At 35.7% G+C, this 17,385-nt stretch overlaps 1 protein-coding gene across 1 annotated transcript; it reads left to right on the top strand.

Annotated features, from left to right (window-relative positions):
• Positions 1-3,544: 3,544 nt before the first annotated feature.
• LOC129952569 (J domain-containing protein CG6693) lies at positions 3,545-13,652 on the top strand. Its single transcript, XM_056065204.1, has 4 exons — positions 3,545-3,849; positions 3,924-4,193; positions 4,259-4,387; positions 13,123-13,652. Exons 1-4 carry the CDS (start codon positions 3,756-3,758, stop codon positions 13,521-13,523), a joined length of 894 nt encoding a protein of 297 aa, XP_055921179.1. The 5' UTR covers positions 3,545-3,755; the 3' UTR covers positions 13,524-13,652.
• The last annotated feature ends 3,733 nt before the right edge of the window (positions 13,653-17,385 follow it).

The following is a 17,385-nucleotide window of genomic DNA, read 5'->3' as shown; positions in this document are numbered from 1 at the left end:
TTGGTTTCGAAAAAGTTGCATATGTGCGCCTAGCCTTACTTTTGGGATATGGCAAATTCATTATTTAAATAACCATATTTAAGATGGAGAAAAACTTTTTTAAATACAAAAGTAATTGATTTTTGTTGGGTTAGGACGGCCAAAAAACTGTTTGGCGGTCAGAATTGCATACAAAAATTAATTGTATTGGTAAAAAGAAAAAACATATGTCATGTATTGACTAACTTTCTTACTTAGGTCCTCAGACCTGTTAAGTCCGTTGGGAACCCCTTAAGGGGCTTAGGGCCTTTACTACGCCTACGCGCCATCTTCTGCGGTTTCCGGAGATGTGTTTCAGCTTCCACCAGCTCTTGCTTAGTGACGCTGATTAATCCTCGATTGTCCCTCTTCTCGGTCGTCCAGCTCTTCTTCCTTCTTGTGTGAGCGGATTTTACTGCATTGCTTGGACTGCAATGCAGTAGTTACCTTTTCGAAGCTTATTTTAGATTCTATAGGTTCCTGACCTATCCTTCTTTGAAGGACCTCATTTAAAATACGGTTTAGCCAGAAAATCCTTAGGATGTTACGAAGACATCTATTTACGAAAGTTTGCAGCTTTTTTGTTATGGCTTAAGTAACCTTCCAAGTGCTGCACCCATAAAGAAGCACAGATTCAACATTTGTGCGAAACAGCCGTAGTTTTGTTCTTAAGCTGATAGAGTTATTCCGAATGCCGTTTTTGTTTTGCGCATGCGGCAGATGACGTCTCGTTCGGTTGGAAACGGTTCTTCGATGGTATTGAAAGATCTCCACTTTTTCCACCGATTGCCAGAAAATATTTACTGTAGAGGATGGTCGGGTTCCGAGGCTTATCATTTTTGTTTTGTCGGAATTAATTTTCAGCCCCACAACTTCTACTTCTCTCTCCACACTTGTTATCATTTGATGGAGATCCATGATCCAATGAGAGAGTAAGCAAACATCGTCCGCGTAATCCATAAGCTTAACGCTACCTGACAGAGCTGAGCGCAGTACATCGCTTATCAACAACAAAAACAATATTGGCGACAGAATACAGCCTTGTCTGACTCCGCTTCTGATTTCAAATTCATTTGACACTTGGATTCATCAAGAATGGATATATCCAAGCATTGACTTAGAACAAATTTGACTTTTCTCACAAACTTAAATACTTTATTATGTTTTTGATACCCCTTGGGAATTTCAAATTCGAATAGTTTATGATAAATTCCATTAGACACTTAAAAATAATGGCTTAAATTTTGTTTAGCGCATCACGAATGTGTCACATGTGGATTTTTTTATTATTTAAATATAGATATTCAATATTCCATAGAAAATCTTACATATAAATATTTCCAGCTATTAAGTTATACTTCCCCTCTCGTAGGTTTGGTGATAAAATTAATAAATTAATTTTAAAACGGCATCTTTTGTTTCTAGACATCAACAAGCTTTGTTTTTGAAAGAATTTAAGGGCCTCTATTATTATGAAGTTTGACAAATTAAACGAAATTAAAAGATCAAGTGCAAAAGTTTCTTCATATTCCCGTTGAACCTACCGAAGGTCTAGTTGCTTTAAGGAATAGATAAAACCAACGCCAATTCGGATACTACCAACCCAGAGTTCTTCAACTAATGGTTTATTTTGACTTTTCCGTCTCGTTTTTGTTTTGTTGTTGCATATTTTGTGGGATTCTATTGATTTGTTTTTTTGTATTGTATTGGAAGAAAATTCTTTACATGTGTTCGAGCAAAAGCTGCATTTGCTCAGGAAAGTCATAACGACCTGTTTCACAGGTGACTATGAAGATTTACGTGGGAATAGGCGTAGTAAAGTGGGTACACACCAAATTACTCAAAAAGATAATTTAACGGTAGTTCATAGCCTTAATATTTCAAACCTGTTCTATTGAAACACTAACTGTGAAAAAATCAAAACTATAAGCATTTCTTGCTTATGGAAATTCTCCCAAATATTACTCCCATGGAATTTGGTAAGCAATTCAAGTCTGAGAGTAGAATAATTAACCTTAAAACTTAGAAATATCATAAATATCTCATATATGTAATTAAAATGAAAAAAGTGTATTAAAATTAAAATAACATGATAACAAATCGAGACGAAATAGAAATAATTGCAAGTATTTCTTAAGGATATAGAAATGTGAACGCTTAGCTTAATATGCATAAGAAATGTCAAAATTGACACATGATTCCCTTCGCAGTTTACATATCGCATTCTGTTATCGGTATTAAGCAAAAACGAAATGATACCATATTTCAGCAGGAGCCCTACCGAAAGGGCAAGTTTGAGTTTAAAGTGTATACAGAGCAAACTTTTATATTTTACAAAAGTAAAGTGAACATTTTTTTAACAGAAAGTGATTATTTAAACCCATAGCCACCAGAACTGCTGTTAAAGTACCATATCCTTTTCATAAAGTTACTTATAAGTTATTCGCACATTTGTAGCTGATGGGTGGCCTCAATAACTTTACAAATACCATATTTAGGATCTTAAATCAATTGCAGGACATTGGATCAGTCATTATCTTTTAAGCGGTCTGGAAGAACAAATTCTATATTGATTAAATCATAATATCTCTTGGATTACTTGTGATCAACTAAATGGTCATGCGATTGTATAGTTGCTTGTTCGTGGCCTACTGTAATGTTTGTAAAAATAATGTTGTCCACCTCAATATCTTTTAATTCTAGTCTTAACAAGTTGTGGATTATGCACATCGAGAGTCTTTTTAATAATAATTTTTGGATTTTTTGATTCCCAAATTAAGCAATTTTACTTAAAAATGTAGCCAATCAGCCTAGATCACTAAAAAACGATTTGCCGATGATTATCCGGATAATTTTGATTCATTTTAAAGACCCATAGAGAAAATACTATGTTGCTGTCGATCAATCATCTTGAATTTTTGTGTTAATTTCTTTAAAATCCTATAGACCTTGGTATTAATGGGAAATACAATGTCATTCTGAACATTAATAAGAAATCGACAAACTTACAAACCTAACAACCAATATTCTCAGTTGTTAACTTGCAATGCCTCTGTTTTTGATTCTTCACTTCACTAAAATGTCCCATCAACTCTCAATTTTATATCAGTTGTACTATATCCGACCAAAAGACTGCTTCAGGATGACTCAAAAGTTATTTAGTTTTGCCAATTATGAATGTAAAATGTTTACCATTTTTGTGGTAAATTTTAAAAATGCTCAAGTTCATCATGAATCTAACTAATTTATGTAATGGTGTAATTTTTACTTCTCAATGTCAGAAGCTGACAGAGGGGTAAGGGTAATTTTCTATAGAAATAGAAATCGACTAGCTGCCCATATTGTAGTATTTCAAAGAGTGGTCGATTCAAGATAAAACTTCTTTATTTTTTTTTAAATTCCCTAACTCTTGAAAATTCTGAGTTAAATAAAAAAAGTAGTGTTTTATTCAACATAATACGAATAAATAATAATAAAGGTACTATAAAAGAATTTACCTGGCATCACTTAAAATATTCACTCGCCTTGAGTTTGCAAGAGAGTTCATTCAAGAAAAGAATGAACAAAAAATAAAAAGAAAACTGGCGCGGCGCGGTGTTTGTTTAAAATTCCGGTTGCCAAAAAATTAACAAAACAAAATTTGGCGAAAAAAGCGAAAACGAAAGAATTAAAATTAATTATATTTTCTAAACTAACAATTTTTGTTTATTGTGAAAAATTATACAAAACAGAAAACAATGCCTAGTCTTCTAGAATGTTGTGAAAAGTATTTCAATACTCGAAATCTTTATGAACTTTTGGAGATTCCCAAAGAATCTCTTGAAAAAGACAGTAAGTTCTTTTGCACAATTCTTCAACTTTGTTTTAAACATTTTATTTATTGTTAATCAATTAATTTATTAAAGTAAAAAAAGCCTACTACAAAATATCACTCAAAGTCCATCCCGATCGAGTTCCAGAAGATGAAAAAGAAATTGCCACAGAAAAATTTAAAGTCTTGGGAAAGGTCCATCAAGTTCTTACGGATAAAAACAAAAAGGCACTGTACGATGAACAAGGTGTTATTGAAGATGATGATGAGGAGGGAAGTCTGTCGACTTGGTTGGAATTGTGGAAGAAGATCTTCAAACCCATAACAACTGAAGAGATTGAAAATTATGAGAAGGAATATGTTGGTAAGATAATTATACATAGATTGATTGATAGGTCAACACACAAACTAATGCTTTTATGTTTAAAGGCTCCGAGTTAGAACGGGCAGATATTAAGAAAGCATATGTTGGTGGAAAAGGATGCATAAATCACATCATCAATTCGGTTCCTTTTATAGCGGTGGAAGATGAGCCCCGATTGAAGGAAATTGTTCAAGGTAAGATTTTTAGTTTAAAAGTCCTAAAATATTATTTTATCCTGTTTTTGAGAATTTGAAGCATACCTACAATATTGCGTCTTCTGCTCTTGACTCCAATTGTCTTAAAGTTAATGGTGCATATCATATACATTAAAATGTATATCCTTTATCTTCGTCGTCAGTCTATGTCAAGATTTACCAGGGGTAAAAGATCGCATAAAACTTTGACGATCAGTTAGATTCCCTATACTCTGTTTAATTGAAAAAGTATACTCATTTATAGCCAAAGAGTTTCGGTCATAGGCAAGCTAAGATGTGATGTGAATTCGAAGTAAAGAGTAGTATAAAGAGCTTTTCTGTTTTTCGCCATCTTAAAGCTATTTCTAATAAGGACTCGACATCTTTAAAATTTTAAATAAAGCACAAACCATTTGAAATATTTTAAAAACTTTAGTATATGCTTGAAGTACAATGAAAACATTAAAGAATAAAACTAGACTTCTTTCATATGGCCACCGAGTACCCAATTTGCGATGGTTCGGCCAAATATTTGCGTTCAATGTTTGCTCGGAGCTCCAACGTCTTCGAATTGTTTGCATAAAGCAAAGAAAATAGTATAAAGGCATTAAATTTCTCGAACGAGGTTAAAGTGGCTGTTGGTTTGGAAGTCCAACACACTTAGACCAAAGTATGGTCCGTTGTGATACCACATGGATCAGTTGATCAGCTTAACTCGCTGAAACAATTGGAACTCCGAATGAAGCGTAGGAGACAAATAATGTCAGAGTTTTTTTGTGATAGACAGAACATTTGCACAGAAGATGAGAGATTGTCTCGTCCTCCTCCTCGTCCATGCAACTCCTACAAAAATCATTTGCAGGGGATCCAAGTCCAATAGCATGCCTTCCTATCAAGCAGTCAGGGCACCAATAACGTAGCTAATGTGCAATCTACTCAGAGAGATTAATTGTTTTGAGATCCTGACGCTAAGATTAGGCCAAATTAGTTTAGTCTCTTAACAGGTGGTGGTGTTATTCCACCTGAAGTTTGTTTTCTCTATGGTATCTTGCTTTAGCATGAGTTTACATGTAGCTAAGGGGATACCTATGCTAGCATTGTGAGTCAGCAGAGGTAAAGTTGTTCCGCTTTTTGCAAGTTCGTCAGCTTTGCAATTTCCTGGAATGTCTCTATTGCCCGGCAACTATGTAGCCATCTCCGTAAGAGTGCTGCTAATGAGTTAGTGGAGACAGATTCTAGTGACTTTAACGCAACTTGGCTATCCGAGAAGATGCGTATATCATTAGTAGATATAACGTTTTCTCTAAGCCATGATAGGACTTCTTTTATAGCCAGGATTTCAGCTTGGAACACGCTACAATGATCGGGTAGACGAAAGGAGAGACTTAAGTTTAGTCTATCTGTGTATACGCCTCTACCAACCCCATCCTCCGTTTTTGATCCATCTGTATAAAAGTTTATAGGATCATCGTTCAAAAATGATGTATTCTCTTAAGAACACCTGGAAGGTATAGTCACTTTGAAGCTATAGTTATTAAACTGGGGTATGGTATAGTCAATATTACTGTTTATAGTTCTGAACGAGTTCAAAATAGTGGTGTGGCCAATTTTATTATTGATCCACAGAGATGAGGCTTGAAGCCGTATGGCTGTATTAGCAGCCGTTTGCTTGCTGAAAAAGTCCAGCGGTATTAGATGGAACAGAACATCAAGTGAGGCGGAGGGGGTAGAGCGAAGTGCTCCTCCCATACACAAGCAGGCTGTTCGTTGGACTTTGCTGAGTTTATCGCGATTTGTCGCTATATTTAGCGCCGTCCACCATACCGCTGCAACATAAGGATCGGCCTTTTGACCGAGATATATAGCCAGTGTGTAATGCGGGGCTGTATGCCCTATTTATTACCAATGGCCTTTTTACTTTCTCTTGAATATTAGGTTTCCAACTTAATTTCTTGTCCAAAATGAGTGCAACACCGTTTATGAGGGGAGGATCAATGAGTGGGACTTTGTATTTCCTTGTGAAGAGGACAAGGTCGGTTTTTGTATGTTAACGCCTAGTCCACACCGATTTGCCCATCTGATGAGCTTATTAAAAGCGTTTTGTAAGAGTTCTTTTAGTATATGTATTGGGATGTTTACCCGTTACTGCAATAGCAACATCGTCCGCATAAGCAAACACTCTGTATCCCTCTCGTTCTAGAGTAAATAGTAATCCATTTATTACTAAGTTCCAAAGGAGAGGGGATAGGACAGCACCTTGTGGCGTACCTCAGCTGACACTCCTTTGTGCAGTAAAATCGCCCAGGTTTGAATTGATAATCCTGCTTATCAGCATCTGCTTAATTAATTTGCTGATCGACTTATCTACCTTCAGAGATGTCAATACACGTGCAATTGCAGATGTGTCGACATTGTTTAATGCACCTTCTATATCTAAGAAGGCGACTAAGGTGTAATGATGGAGGGAATATTCGAATGTACGTACTATACTGTGTAGATCCGTTTTCCCTTTGCTGTAGGCGTGTTGAGCCTTTGAAAGAAGGGACTTATCAATACTTGCCCTTAAGTGGATATCGATCTAACGTTCAAAAGTTTTGAGAAAGAATGATGATAAGCTGATAGGTCTTAGGTCTTTAGGGTTAACGTGGCTGGAATTTCCAGCTTTTGGAAATCTACTTTAACTTGTCTTCAAGACATCGGGATGTATGCCAATTTAAGGCATCCCTTGAAGATGTTTTCTAGGATGGGTATTAGAAAACTTGCATTTTCTTACAGTTTAGCTGGAATTATACCATCCAGACCTGCAGATTTATATGGCTTAAAGCTGTTAATAGCCCATTTGAGTTTTTCCCTAGTGACTAGACAATGTGGGGGATATAATATATTGTCACAACTATTTGGTACAATGTTATTAATAATATTAGAGCTACCAGGAAAGTGAACTTCTAGTAGCAAGTTAAGCGATTCTTCGCTTGAATTGGTTCAGAGGCCAGAGGCGTTTTTTCAAGCAGTTTGGCATGATTGGATTTTTGGAGAGGATTTTGCGCAGTCTGGATGGTTCAGAGCAATCTTTTACGTTGCTACAGAAGTTTCTCCCTGTAAGACATGTCTCTAGAAGTTTCGCTCTTCTAAAGAGTTGTATGCATTCTTTTCGAAGTGGATCTAGCCCTAAGTTCTACCAGTGTGGTTTCTTTTTACCTCTTACTTGTATAAGAGGACATGCGGTATCTAGGGCTATATTTAGGGCTAATGTTAGATTATTGACTTAGTCGTCAAGATCTTCAGTGTTGGAGGGGGTATTAAAGAGTCCAGGTTCTACTAAACTATTTAACGTTATCTTGTATATTGACCAATTTGTTCTTTTTGGATTTCGAAAGATCGGTTGGCAAGGTGGTTTATTTATAAAGTTAAATTGGATGTATCTATGATCAGAAAAGGAGTGATCTTTAGATACCTTCAAGTTCAAAATATTATTGTTAATGAAGTCGGAGACAAGAGTTATATCTAAAACTTCTTGTCGATTTTTAGTAATAGGTTTGAGTAGGTTTGTGTTTAGAATATATTCGAAAAGAGACTCACCCCTGTCGTTTATATCTGTGCTATCCCACACTGTATGGTGGGCGTTAGCATCACTTCCGATGATGAGGCCGATGTTGAGCCTTTGCGCTTCAACTGTTAATCTCTCCAGGGTGTCACCCGGGACAGGGCCAAGGTGGTCGTGACCGAGATACGCCGACGCCAGCCAGAATGTTCCTCTGGCTGTTTCCAGACTTGCGGAGGTGATATCTCGATCGCTGAAATTAGGGAGTAAATATACATTTAGGCTACGATTTACTTCAAAATGGTGAAACCAAGTGAATTTTCTGGAGATGGAAGTATACAAGATAATATAACAGGTATGGAGAGTGTTACACATATCCAGCTTTTTCGTTTGTTTTGGTCAGATAATCTTGTTGAACTAATTTGTTTTCAGACAAATTTAACACTATGCAGAAAGAAATGCATTTCATACCTGCTTCTAAAGAAGTAGAAATATTTCTTGGTTTAAATTAAGCCATGGGTAAAAAAAATGCCTAGTTATAAGGATTACTGGTCATCTTCTCCTAATTTGCATGACCCCTATCGTTTATGCCACTCAATCGCTTTGGCTGGTTTCTAAAGAACTTGCATTCGAATGACAACAGCATAATGCCTAATAAAAGTAATTCTTGTTTTGACAAACTCTATAAAGTAAGACCAATGTTAGACATTCAAAACTTGTACTCCTCAAAAAACATTGCTATTGATGAAAGTATGATCAAATTCAAAGCAGTGTATGCCAAAAAAAGCCAATTCAGGCTGATCTCGGTGGCAAGGTGGTTCGAAAATTTTGCGAAACTTTAAAGTCGAAGAATCATAGAGTATTCTTTGATAATTATTTTAATAGCTACGCCCTACAGGTAGACTTACTGAGAGACAATATATTAGCGTGTGGAATTGTAAATTCTAATAGTTAATATCTGCCGAAACTGAAAGAAGACAAAAATTTGATACCTGGCTAATTTGATTATATGGTAAGCGATACGAATGTCGGAGCTATAAAATGGAGAGATTACAGATCTGTTTTAATTCTAACCAACTATTTAGACCCGACAAAAACAGGTGTTGTATGTCGTAGAGAACGCAATGGTGACATGACTGAAGTGACTTGTCCAGGCGCCGTGATGCAATATAATAATTGTATGAACTATGTAAATAAATTTGACCAGCTAAAAAGCACATATGCCATCGACAGGAAGTCCCACAAATTGTGGCATCGAATTTTTTTCCACTTTTTGGACTGCCTTGTCGTAAATGCCTTTTTGCTTTACAAAGAACTCCGAAAGGAACATCACCCAGATTTAGATTTACTAAATACAAGAGACTTCCGCAGAACTGTGTACGAAGGGATCTTATTAACAGCAAAGGCGAAAAGAAATTCGAATTCCAGACGTTCCCTCAAGAATAATGGGTCTTCCTGCCACAAGCCATCAGCTCCGATCGAATTACGGACGGAAATCAATTTACATAAACCAGAACGGTCTACTTCACGAAGATGTGCAAAATGCAGCACAAAAACAAATCCTTCACTTGTAAAGTCCCGCGTTGTATCCGCAAAGATAAAAAATGTTTCTCGGATTTTCATACAAAATTCGTAAGAATCGGACAAGGAAAACCACCTTTTGAACTGATATTGCCATCGCCCGCCTTACCAAAGCTGATCCATTTATGACTGCTCCAAAAATAAAAAAATGCAATTGAACAAGATCTTGGTATTAAAGTGTCTGTGAGTACAGTTAAAAATCGTTTACGTGAAAAAAATTGCTTGGATGAATTGCGAGAAAAAACTACATGTCTCTCTCGTCGAATGCAGTTTTCAAAGGAGCATATTTCAAAAGATCAAAATTAGTGGAGAAATATCTTATGAAGCGATGAGTCCAAATTCAATCGCATCGGGTAAGATGGTAACAAATATGTGCGACGTGGAATCAACCAGGAATGTGACCCAAAATATACCATAAAGAGTGTTAAGAATGGTGTAGCGGTTTTGTTTGGGGATGTTTTTTCTTGGTATCGTGTTATGACCCAGAGTAAATACAATAAAATCCTAAGAGGTACAAAGCTAATGTATGCTGTTAAGAAAATGCCTTTGAAGTGGACATTTCAACAGAATAATGATACCAAACATACGGCTAAGTCTGTAAAGCAATGGCTATCCGCCCAAAAAATCAGTGCTATGGAATGGCAAGCCCAGTCCTCAGATCTCAATCAGAACTTATGGAGTAACGTGGAAAAAGCGATAAATAGATTTAATATTTCAATTGGACAAACTTTGGCAAGAAGTTCAACGAGCTTGGTATTCAGTACCTGTTGAACGATGCCGGAGTCTTGTTTCATCTATGAACCGCCGCACAGTGGTTCGGGTTCTATGAGAGAGCGGACGGTTCAACGGATTTAAATGAAATTTGGCAAACATGTTTAGATTAGGTTAGGTTAGGTTATAGTGGCTGTCCAAGATGGAAACGGACACACTTAGGTCAGTTTAATGGCCCATTGTGATACGACATGAATCTTGAGGCTTCCTCCTAAGCTCAATGGAACCAGCCTGAGTCCCTTACGAAACGTGAGAGGCTGTTATACCGATATGATTTAGATCGTTTAGGTCGTTAAAGAAGAATTCTCCTAGGTAATTCTTGCGTTTTCGAGCTAGAGCAGTGCATGTGCAGAGAATATGAAGAACCGTTTCTTCCTCTTCCTCGTCCATACAGCTTCTGCAAAAGCCATTTAAGAATACGCCTAGTCTCGTGGCGTGCTTTCCTATTAGAGTTCATCTGCCTTACAGTTACCTGGAATGTCTCTATGGCCCGGCACCCAGCAAAAGTGAATATTAAACTGTTGCGCCATCTCCATTAGAGATGATCGACAGTAATGGACTGTTATGGAGTTTGTAGAGACAGAGTCCAGAGATTTGATAGCGGCCTGGATGTCGGAGAAAATACGGATATCAGATGTTGATATCACGTTTTCTTTGAGCCAAGACAAGACTTCCTTAATCGCCAAAAGTTCCGCCTGGAACACGCTACAATGATTGGGAAGGCGCAATGAGAGACTTAATTTCAGTCGTTCAGAGTACACACCTCCACCAACCCCTTCTTTGGTTTTTGAGCCATCTGTGTAAAAATGGATTGACTCATCCTCCAAGAATGTCCTATCCTCCCAAAAAGATCTGGCAGGTATAGAAATCTGGAAGTTTCTGTCGAATTGTAGTTGGGGGATGGTGTAGTCTGTGTGCTTTGGAATTGATTCTAAGTATCTTAGAATTACGGAGTGGCCAATGTTGTTGTTAGTCCACTGCGACGAAGCATTGAGGCGAATAGCAGAGCTTGCAGCTATTTGTTTGCTAAATATGTCAAGAGGTGTAAGATAGAGCAAGGTGTCCAGTGCCGCAGACAGGGTCGTGCGAAGCGATCCGCTTATACATAGGCAGGCTGAACGTTGAACTTTATTTAACTTATCCCTGTTTATACCACACCGTACGTTAAAATCGGTTTGATTACCGATGTGTATAGCCAATGCGTGATTCTGGGTTGTAAACCGCATTTATTACCAATAGCTTTTTTGCAAGAAAAGAGAGCTACAGTAGCTTTTTTGACTCTTTCCTGTACGTTGCGTTTCCAATTTAGTTTTTTGTCTAAGACAAGACCCAGGTATTAAGCCTCGTCTGAGAATTTTAATTGGATTCCTTTAGTACAGGGAGGGTTGACAAATAGAATTTTGTATCTCCTCGAAAATAAGACCAGATCGGTTTTGTGTGGGTTAACACCCAGTCCACACCGATCAGCCCAAAGTATTAGTCTGTCCAAGGCATTTTGTAAGAGTTCTTTTAGGATGTTAAGATGCTTTCCTGAAACTGCTATAGCAACGTCGCCCGCATAGGCTATCACTCAGACTAGTTAGGATTTCATTCACCACTATGTTCCAGAGGAGAGGGGATAGAACACCACCTTGCGGTGTCCCTCTACTAACGAATCGTCTGCTCGAAGAGTTGCCCAGTTTTGAGTTAATTATTCTGCTAGTAAGCATTAAAGAATTAACTCCCGAAGCGAACTCTCTACATTTAGAGATGTCAGCAGAAGTGATTGCAGATGTGTCCACGTTGTTAAAGGCACCTTCGATGTCAAGGAAAGCAACCATAGTGAACTCTTTATGATGGAGGGAATATTCGATGGTGCGTACTAAAGTGTGTAACGCTGTTTCCACCGATTTACCTTTACAATAGGCATGTTGAGACGAAGACAGAAGTCTTGTCTCTACGTGCCCTTAAATGGATATCAATCAATCTTTCGGGGGTCTTAAGAAGGAATGATGATAGACTTATAGGTCGTAGATCTTTAGGATTGACTTGGGAGCATTTACCTGCTTTAATTATAAAAACAACTTTAACTTCTCTCCATGCCGAGGGAACATGGACCAGGTAAAGACAGCTGGTAAAAATTGCCTCAAGGATTGGTGCATATGGTCTTAGAGTACATGTGTTATTTATTTTATCGCCACTGTATATGCTTGAATTAATTAATTCAATTATCAAATTCAAAAATGAATTCTGAACCTCCCGCCTTTTTGTATTAATTAAACGGTCGATTTTGAAATTCTCATTTCATAGATTTATTTTCCATGATACTATGAGTGAAAGGCAAATATCCTGCCTCCTGTACTGCAAATTAAAATAGAACATACTATAATATCAAATTAAAAAATAAATAACGATTATTGAAGAAAAATAGGCCTCAATTTGGTTTTAAAGCCAAAATGAATGAATGCTCACCAATATACCCTCTAATCCAACTTCGGTCGTTCTTTCCAGTACAGAAGTTCGTGCTTTTGCCGCACTACGCGAATGTGAAAGAGACCACCATACTCCTTCTTTTCCTGTAATTGCAATATTCAGGAGTTCAAAAGCAAAGTGCATCAACATCCTCTTTACAGTCCTCTCTTCCTTTCTTAACGCTTGCATTATGTCTTTGGCATAACAAGGGTACTAAAAAACCTTTAATAACATAGTTCGAAATTACATTTAGGCACCATCGTTAAGTTTCTCCTGATTTTGACGTCGATTGCCCCACATTCGACCTATTGAATGACTCCACTGAATAAGATTTCATAAGGCACACATCATAAGACATTAATAAAATACTTTCTTTCTTTATCTTTCATAGAAATGATCGATGCCGAAGAAGTTCCCGAATTCAAAATTTTCACCAATGAACCAGCAGCTAAACGTAAACGTCGTCATCAGAAATATGCCCGTGAAAAAGTCGAATCTGACGAATTAAAGAAAAAAATCAAACAATCTTCCAACTTGACTCTAGAACAACAAATAATGAAAAGACAAGAAAGTCGACAAAATAGTTTCTCATCATTAATGGATAAATTAATTGAGAAATATGGCGACGAGGACGATGATGATATTGTTGATTTTGATGAAATTGTTAAGAAGAACAAAAAGAAGGCCAACAATAACAAGAAGAAGGTAGTTGATAAAGCAAATAAAAAGCCAACAACAAAGCCTAAAGATCGTTTAGTTCAAAATGGCAAAATCAAGAAAAAGAAAAATTGATTAAGAGTACACATACATATACGTATATACATAGATGCTAGGCATAGCAATTAAATCATTCACTTTTGTTAACTTTTAGTTTATAATTTAAATTTTGCATTAAATATATCAAAATATTAATCAAATCCATTATTATGTAAGCATTTGTCGAGCTAATTAGTTGTGATTCTTTTGACCATTTAAGAAAAACAAAAAAGTGTCGTTTTGAAGATTGCAATTAATTTGATCGATGAGTGTGTTTTTATTTACTTCATTTTTGATGCTAGTTGATGTCAATGGTTAGAATTTGTTAATTAGAAAATGATGCACAATCCGAATAAGTAATTTCGATGATGGTGGACGTAAAAATTGCGAAACATTGTTAAACACTAGTCTCATTATTATATTCTATTAGAAATCCATGTACTTTTCAGTAAATAGCCTCAGGTACAGCTATGCTAGGAACGGATAGAAAACGGATATAGGGACGATTAATAAAGGGTGATTTTTTTGAGGTTAGGATTTTCATGTATTAGTATTTGACAGATCACGCGGGATTTCAGACATGGTGTCAAAGAGAAAGATGCTTAGTATGCTTTGACATTTCATCATGAATAGACTTACTAACGAGCAACGCTTGCAAATCATTGAATTTTATTACCAAAATCAGTGTTCGGTTCGAAATGTGTTTCGCGCTTTACGTCCGATTTATGGTCTACATAATCGACCAAGTGAGCAAACAATTAATGCGATTGTGACCAAGTTTCGCACTCAGTTTACTTTATTGGACATTAAACCAACCACACGAATGCGTACAGTGCGTACAGAAGAGAATATTGCGTCTGTTTTTGAGAGTGTTGCTGAAGACCGTGAAATGTCGATTCGTCGCCGTTCGCAGCAATTGGGTTTGTGTTATTCGACCACATGGAAGATTTTACGCAAAGATCTTGGTGTAAAACCGTATAAAATACAGCTCGTGCAAGAACTGAAGCCGAACGATCTGCCACAACGTCGAATTTTCAGTGAATGGGCCCTAGAAAAGATGGCAGAAAACCCGCTTTTTTATCGACAAATTTTGTTTAGCGATGAGGCTCATTTCTGGTTGAATGGCTACGTAAATAAGCAAAATTGCCGCATTTGGAGTGAAGAGCAACCAGAAGCCGTTCAAGAACTGCCCATGCATCCCGAAAAATGCACTATTTGGTGTGGTTTGTACGCTGGTGGAATCATTGGACCGTATTTTTTCAAAGATGCTGTTGGACGCAACGTTACGGTGAATGGCGATTGCTATCGTTCAATGCTAACAAACTTTTTGTTGCCAAAAATGGAAGAACTGAACTTGGTTGACATGTGGTTTCAACAAGATGGCACTAAATGCCACACAGCTCGCGATTCTATGGCCATTTTGAGGGAAAACTTGGGAGCAATTCATCTCAAGGAATGGACCGGTAAGTTGGCCACCAAGATCATGCGATTTGACGCCTTTAGACTATTTTTTGTGGGGCTACGTCAAGTCTAAAGTCTACACAAATAAGCCAGCAACTATTCCAGCTTTGGAAGACAACATTTCCGAAGAAATTCGGGCTATTCCGGCCGAAATGCTCGAAAAAGTTACCCAAAATTGGACTTTCCGAATGGACCACCTAAGACGCAGCCGCGGTCAACATTTAAATGAAATTATCTTCAAAAAGTAAATGTCATGGACCAATCTAACGTTTCAAATAAAGAATCGATGAGATTTTGCAAATTTTATGCGTTTTTTTTTTTTTTTAAGTTCTCAAGCTCTTAAAAAATCACCGTTTAGTTGATTTGGTGAAATAGTTTTATTTTGAATACAATTTTACATTCTTATAAGGAAAATGCAGCTAATTCGTAATATTATATTATTAAGGACTAAGTTTTGAATTAATTTAAGTTGCAATGGTCCTTATATCATTTTTTTTTAAACACATTGCATATTTATCAAACATTAATCGAACTTTACATAGGAAATAGTGATGTATTAGATTGAAGAATGTAACACAATCATCAATGTGTGACAGCAATAATTTGTATCTTGAACTTCTTTTTTGATATTTTAAAATTGTTTGCTTTTCCTTTCGAAATGTTAAATGCTTTTAAGTTTGTTTGTTTGCAGTTAAAATCATAGCAATGTTCCCTAGGTGCTTATTATTTGCAATATTTTTTGATATTGAATTTTTAAGCTATATTTATTTCATGTTTGAAGGCAAACGCTAATAACCACCTTTTTCCATATTAATAATACTCACGTCACTTCAATTATGGGTCGTCAAACTAATATCTTTCAAAGGCAATACAAGTCACTTTCAAATGCTATGTAAACACTGGTCAAAAGGTGTAAGATAATTTTTGATATCCACTGTTGATTTGTTTTTTAATCATTAGTGTTTGAGTATGGGCCGTAACACCCACTGCTCGCCAGAAGAGAGGAAATTAGATCGTCAACTAAGAGATGAGGGCAAGGCCTACAAAGGGGATTGCTCATTTTATAAGGGACATCCGGCCCGGAGTGTACACCAATGAATTTGGTATCAAATTAAAGGTTGTTCTAAGCCGGATATATCTGCAAAAATATTTTGTCCATAACTCATGGGAGATTTGAGATATTTGAGATTGAAGTTCGAAATGTCCAACCATTAAAAATCAGCACTTTTTCGACATAAATGCTAATATCTTTGGATATAGAAAAGCTAGGAAAATCAAAAAGGTATTAAAATAAAGGTGTCAAAAATATCTTTCAAATGAATTTAAAATTACATTTCTATGATTTATATATTTTGAGTTATTTTGAATCAAACCTTTGAAAAACAGCATTTTTTAGGCAAACTTTTGCACAATATTATTTTTTAAAATTCAATGATGATATTAATTTTTTTTGACACCAATAAGTGGCTTAGTTTACAACCTTTATTTTCATATATAATTTTTTAGAGTTTCTTCAACAATTTATTCATTTTGCCAATAATAATTCAAAAATATGCTCCTAATATACAAAAAAAAATCTTATACCTAACACTATAATGTTAGAAGAGTAACATGTGAGCGGTATAAGCTTAAAATACAGGAAAGAGTTAACCACTCACGCTATTAAATATCTGTCAATAAGTTTTTTTCCGTTATATTTTTTGGTTTGATGCAGTTGATATTTGGTTTTTTGATGTGATTTCTTTTTGAAATATGTTTTTTGACAAAAATGGATTACGATTCAACTTTTAATGAAAATCCAAGTAACTTAAATAGTTCCCAAGTGCAAAGAAACGAACGAATGGTTGGATGCTGCTCTCATGTTGTGACCATAATATGGTTTTTAAGTTGGGCAATTTTTAAACAACCATTTAGTGACCTATGATTTAGATTAGAATTATGTTTTGCCAAATCCATTGCCATTAAAATTATTTAGTTTATAATAATTTATTATTTTTCTTTGAATTAATTTAATTTTGTTTTGTCTATATTTTGATAACAACTTCTTTTTTTATTCTAATATTTCCACCACTTTAATAAGAATTATTTATTTTTTGTTTTAATTTTTCCACTATTACTATAAGATCTATTTTTATTTTAGTGTTAGGAATAAGATTTTGTTTGTATTTTAGGAGCATATTTTTGAATTATTATTGGCAAAATGAATAAATTGTTGATGAAACCCTAAAAAATTATATATGAAAATAAAGATTGTGAACTAAGCCACTTATTGGTGCCAACAAAAATTAATATCATCATTGAATTTTAAAAGATATTACTGTACAAAAGTTTGCCTAAAAAATGCTGTTATTCAAAGGTTTGATTAAAAATAACTCAAAATATATAAATCATAGAAATGTAATTTTAGTTTCATTTAAAAGATATTTTTGACACCTTT

This window comes from Eupeodes corollae, chromosome 3 (genome assembly GCF_945859685.1).
Source record: "Eupeodes corollae chromosome 3, idEupCoro1.1, whole genome shotgun sequence".
Classification (NCBI taxonomy): domain Eukaryota; kingdom Metazoa; phylum Arthropoda; class Insecta; order Diptera; family Syrphidae; genus Eupeodes; species Eupeodes corollae.
This window is presented reverse-complemented; position numbering and strand designations above follow the sequence as displayed.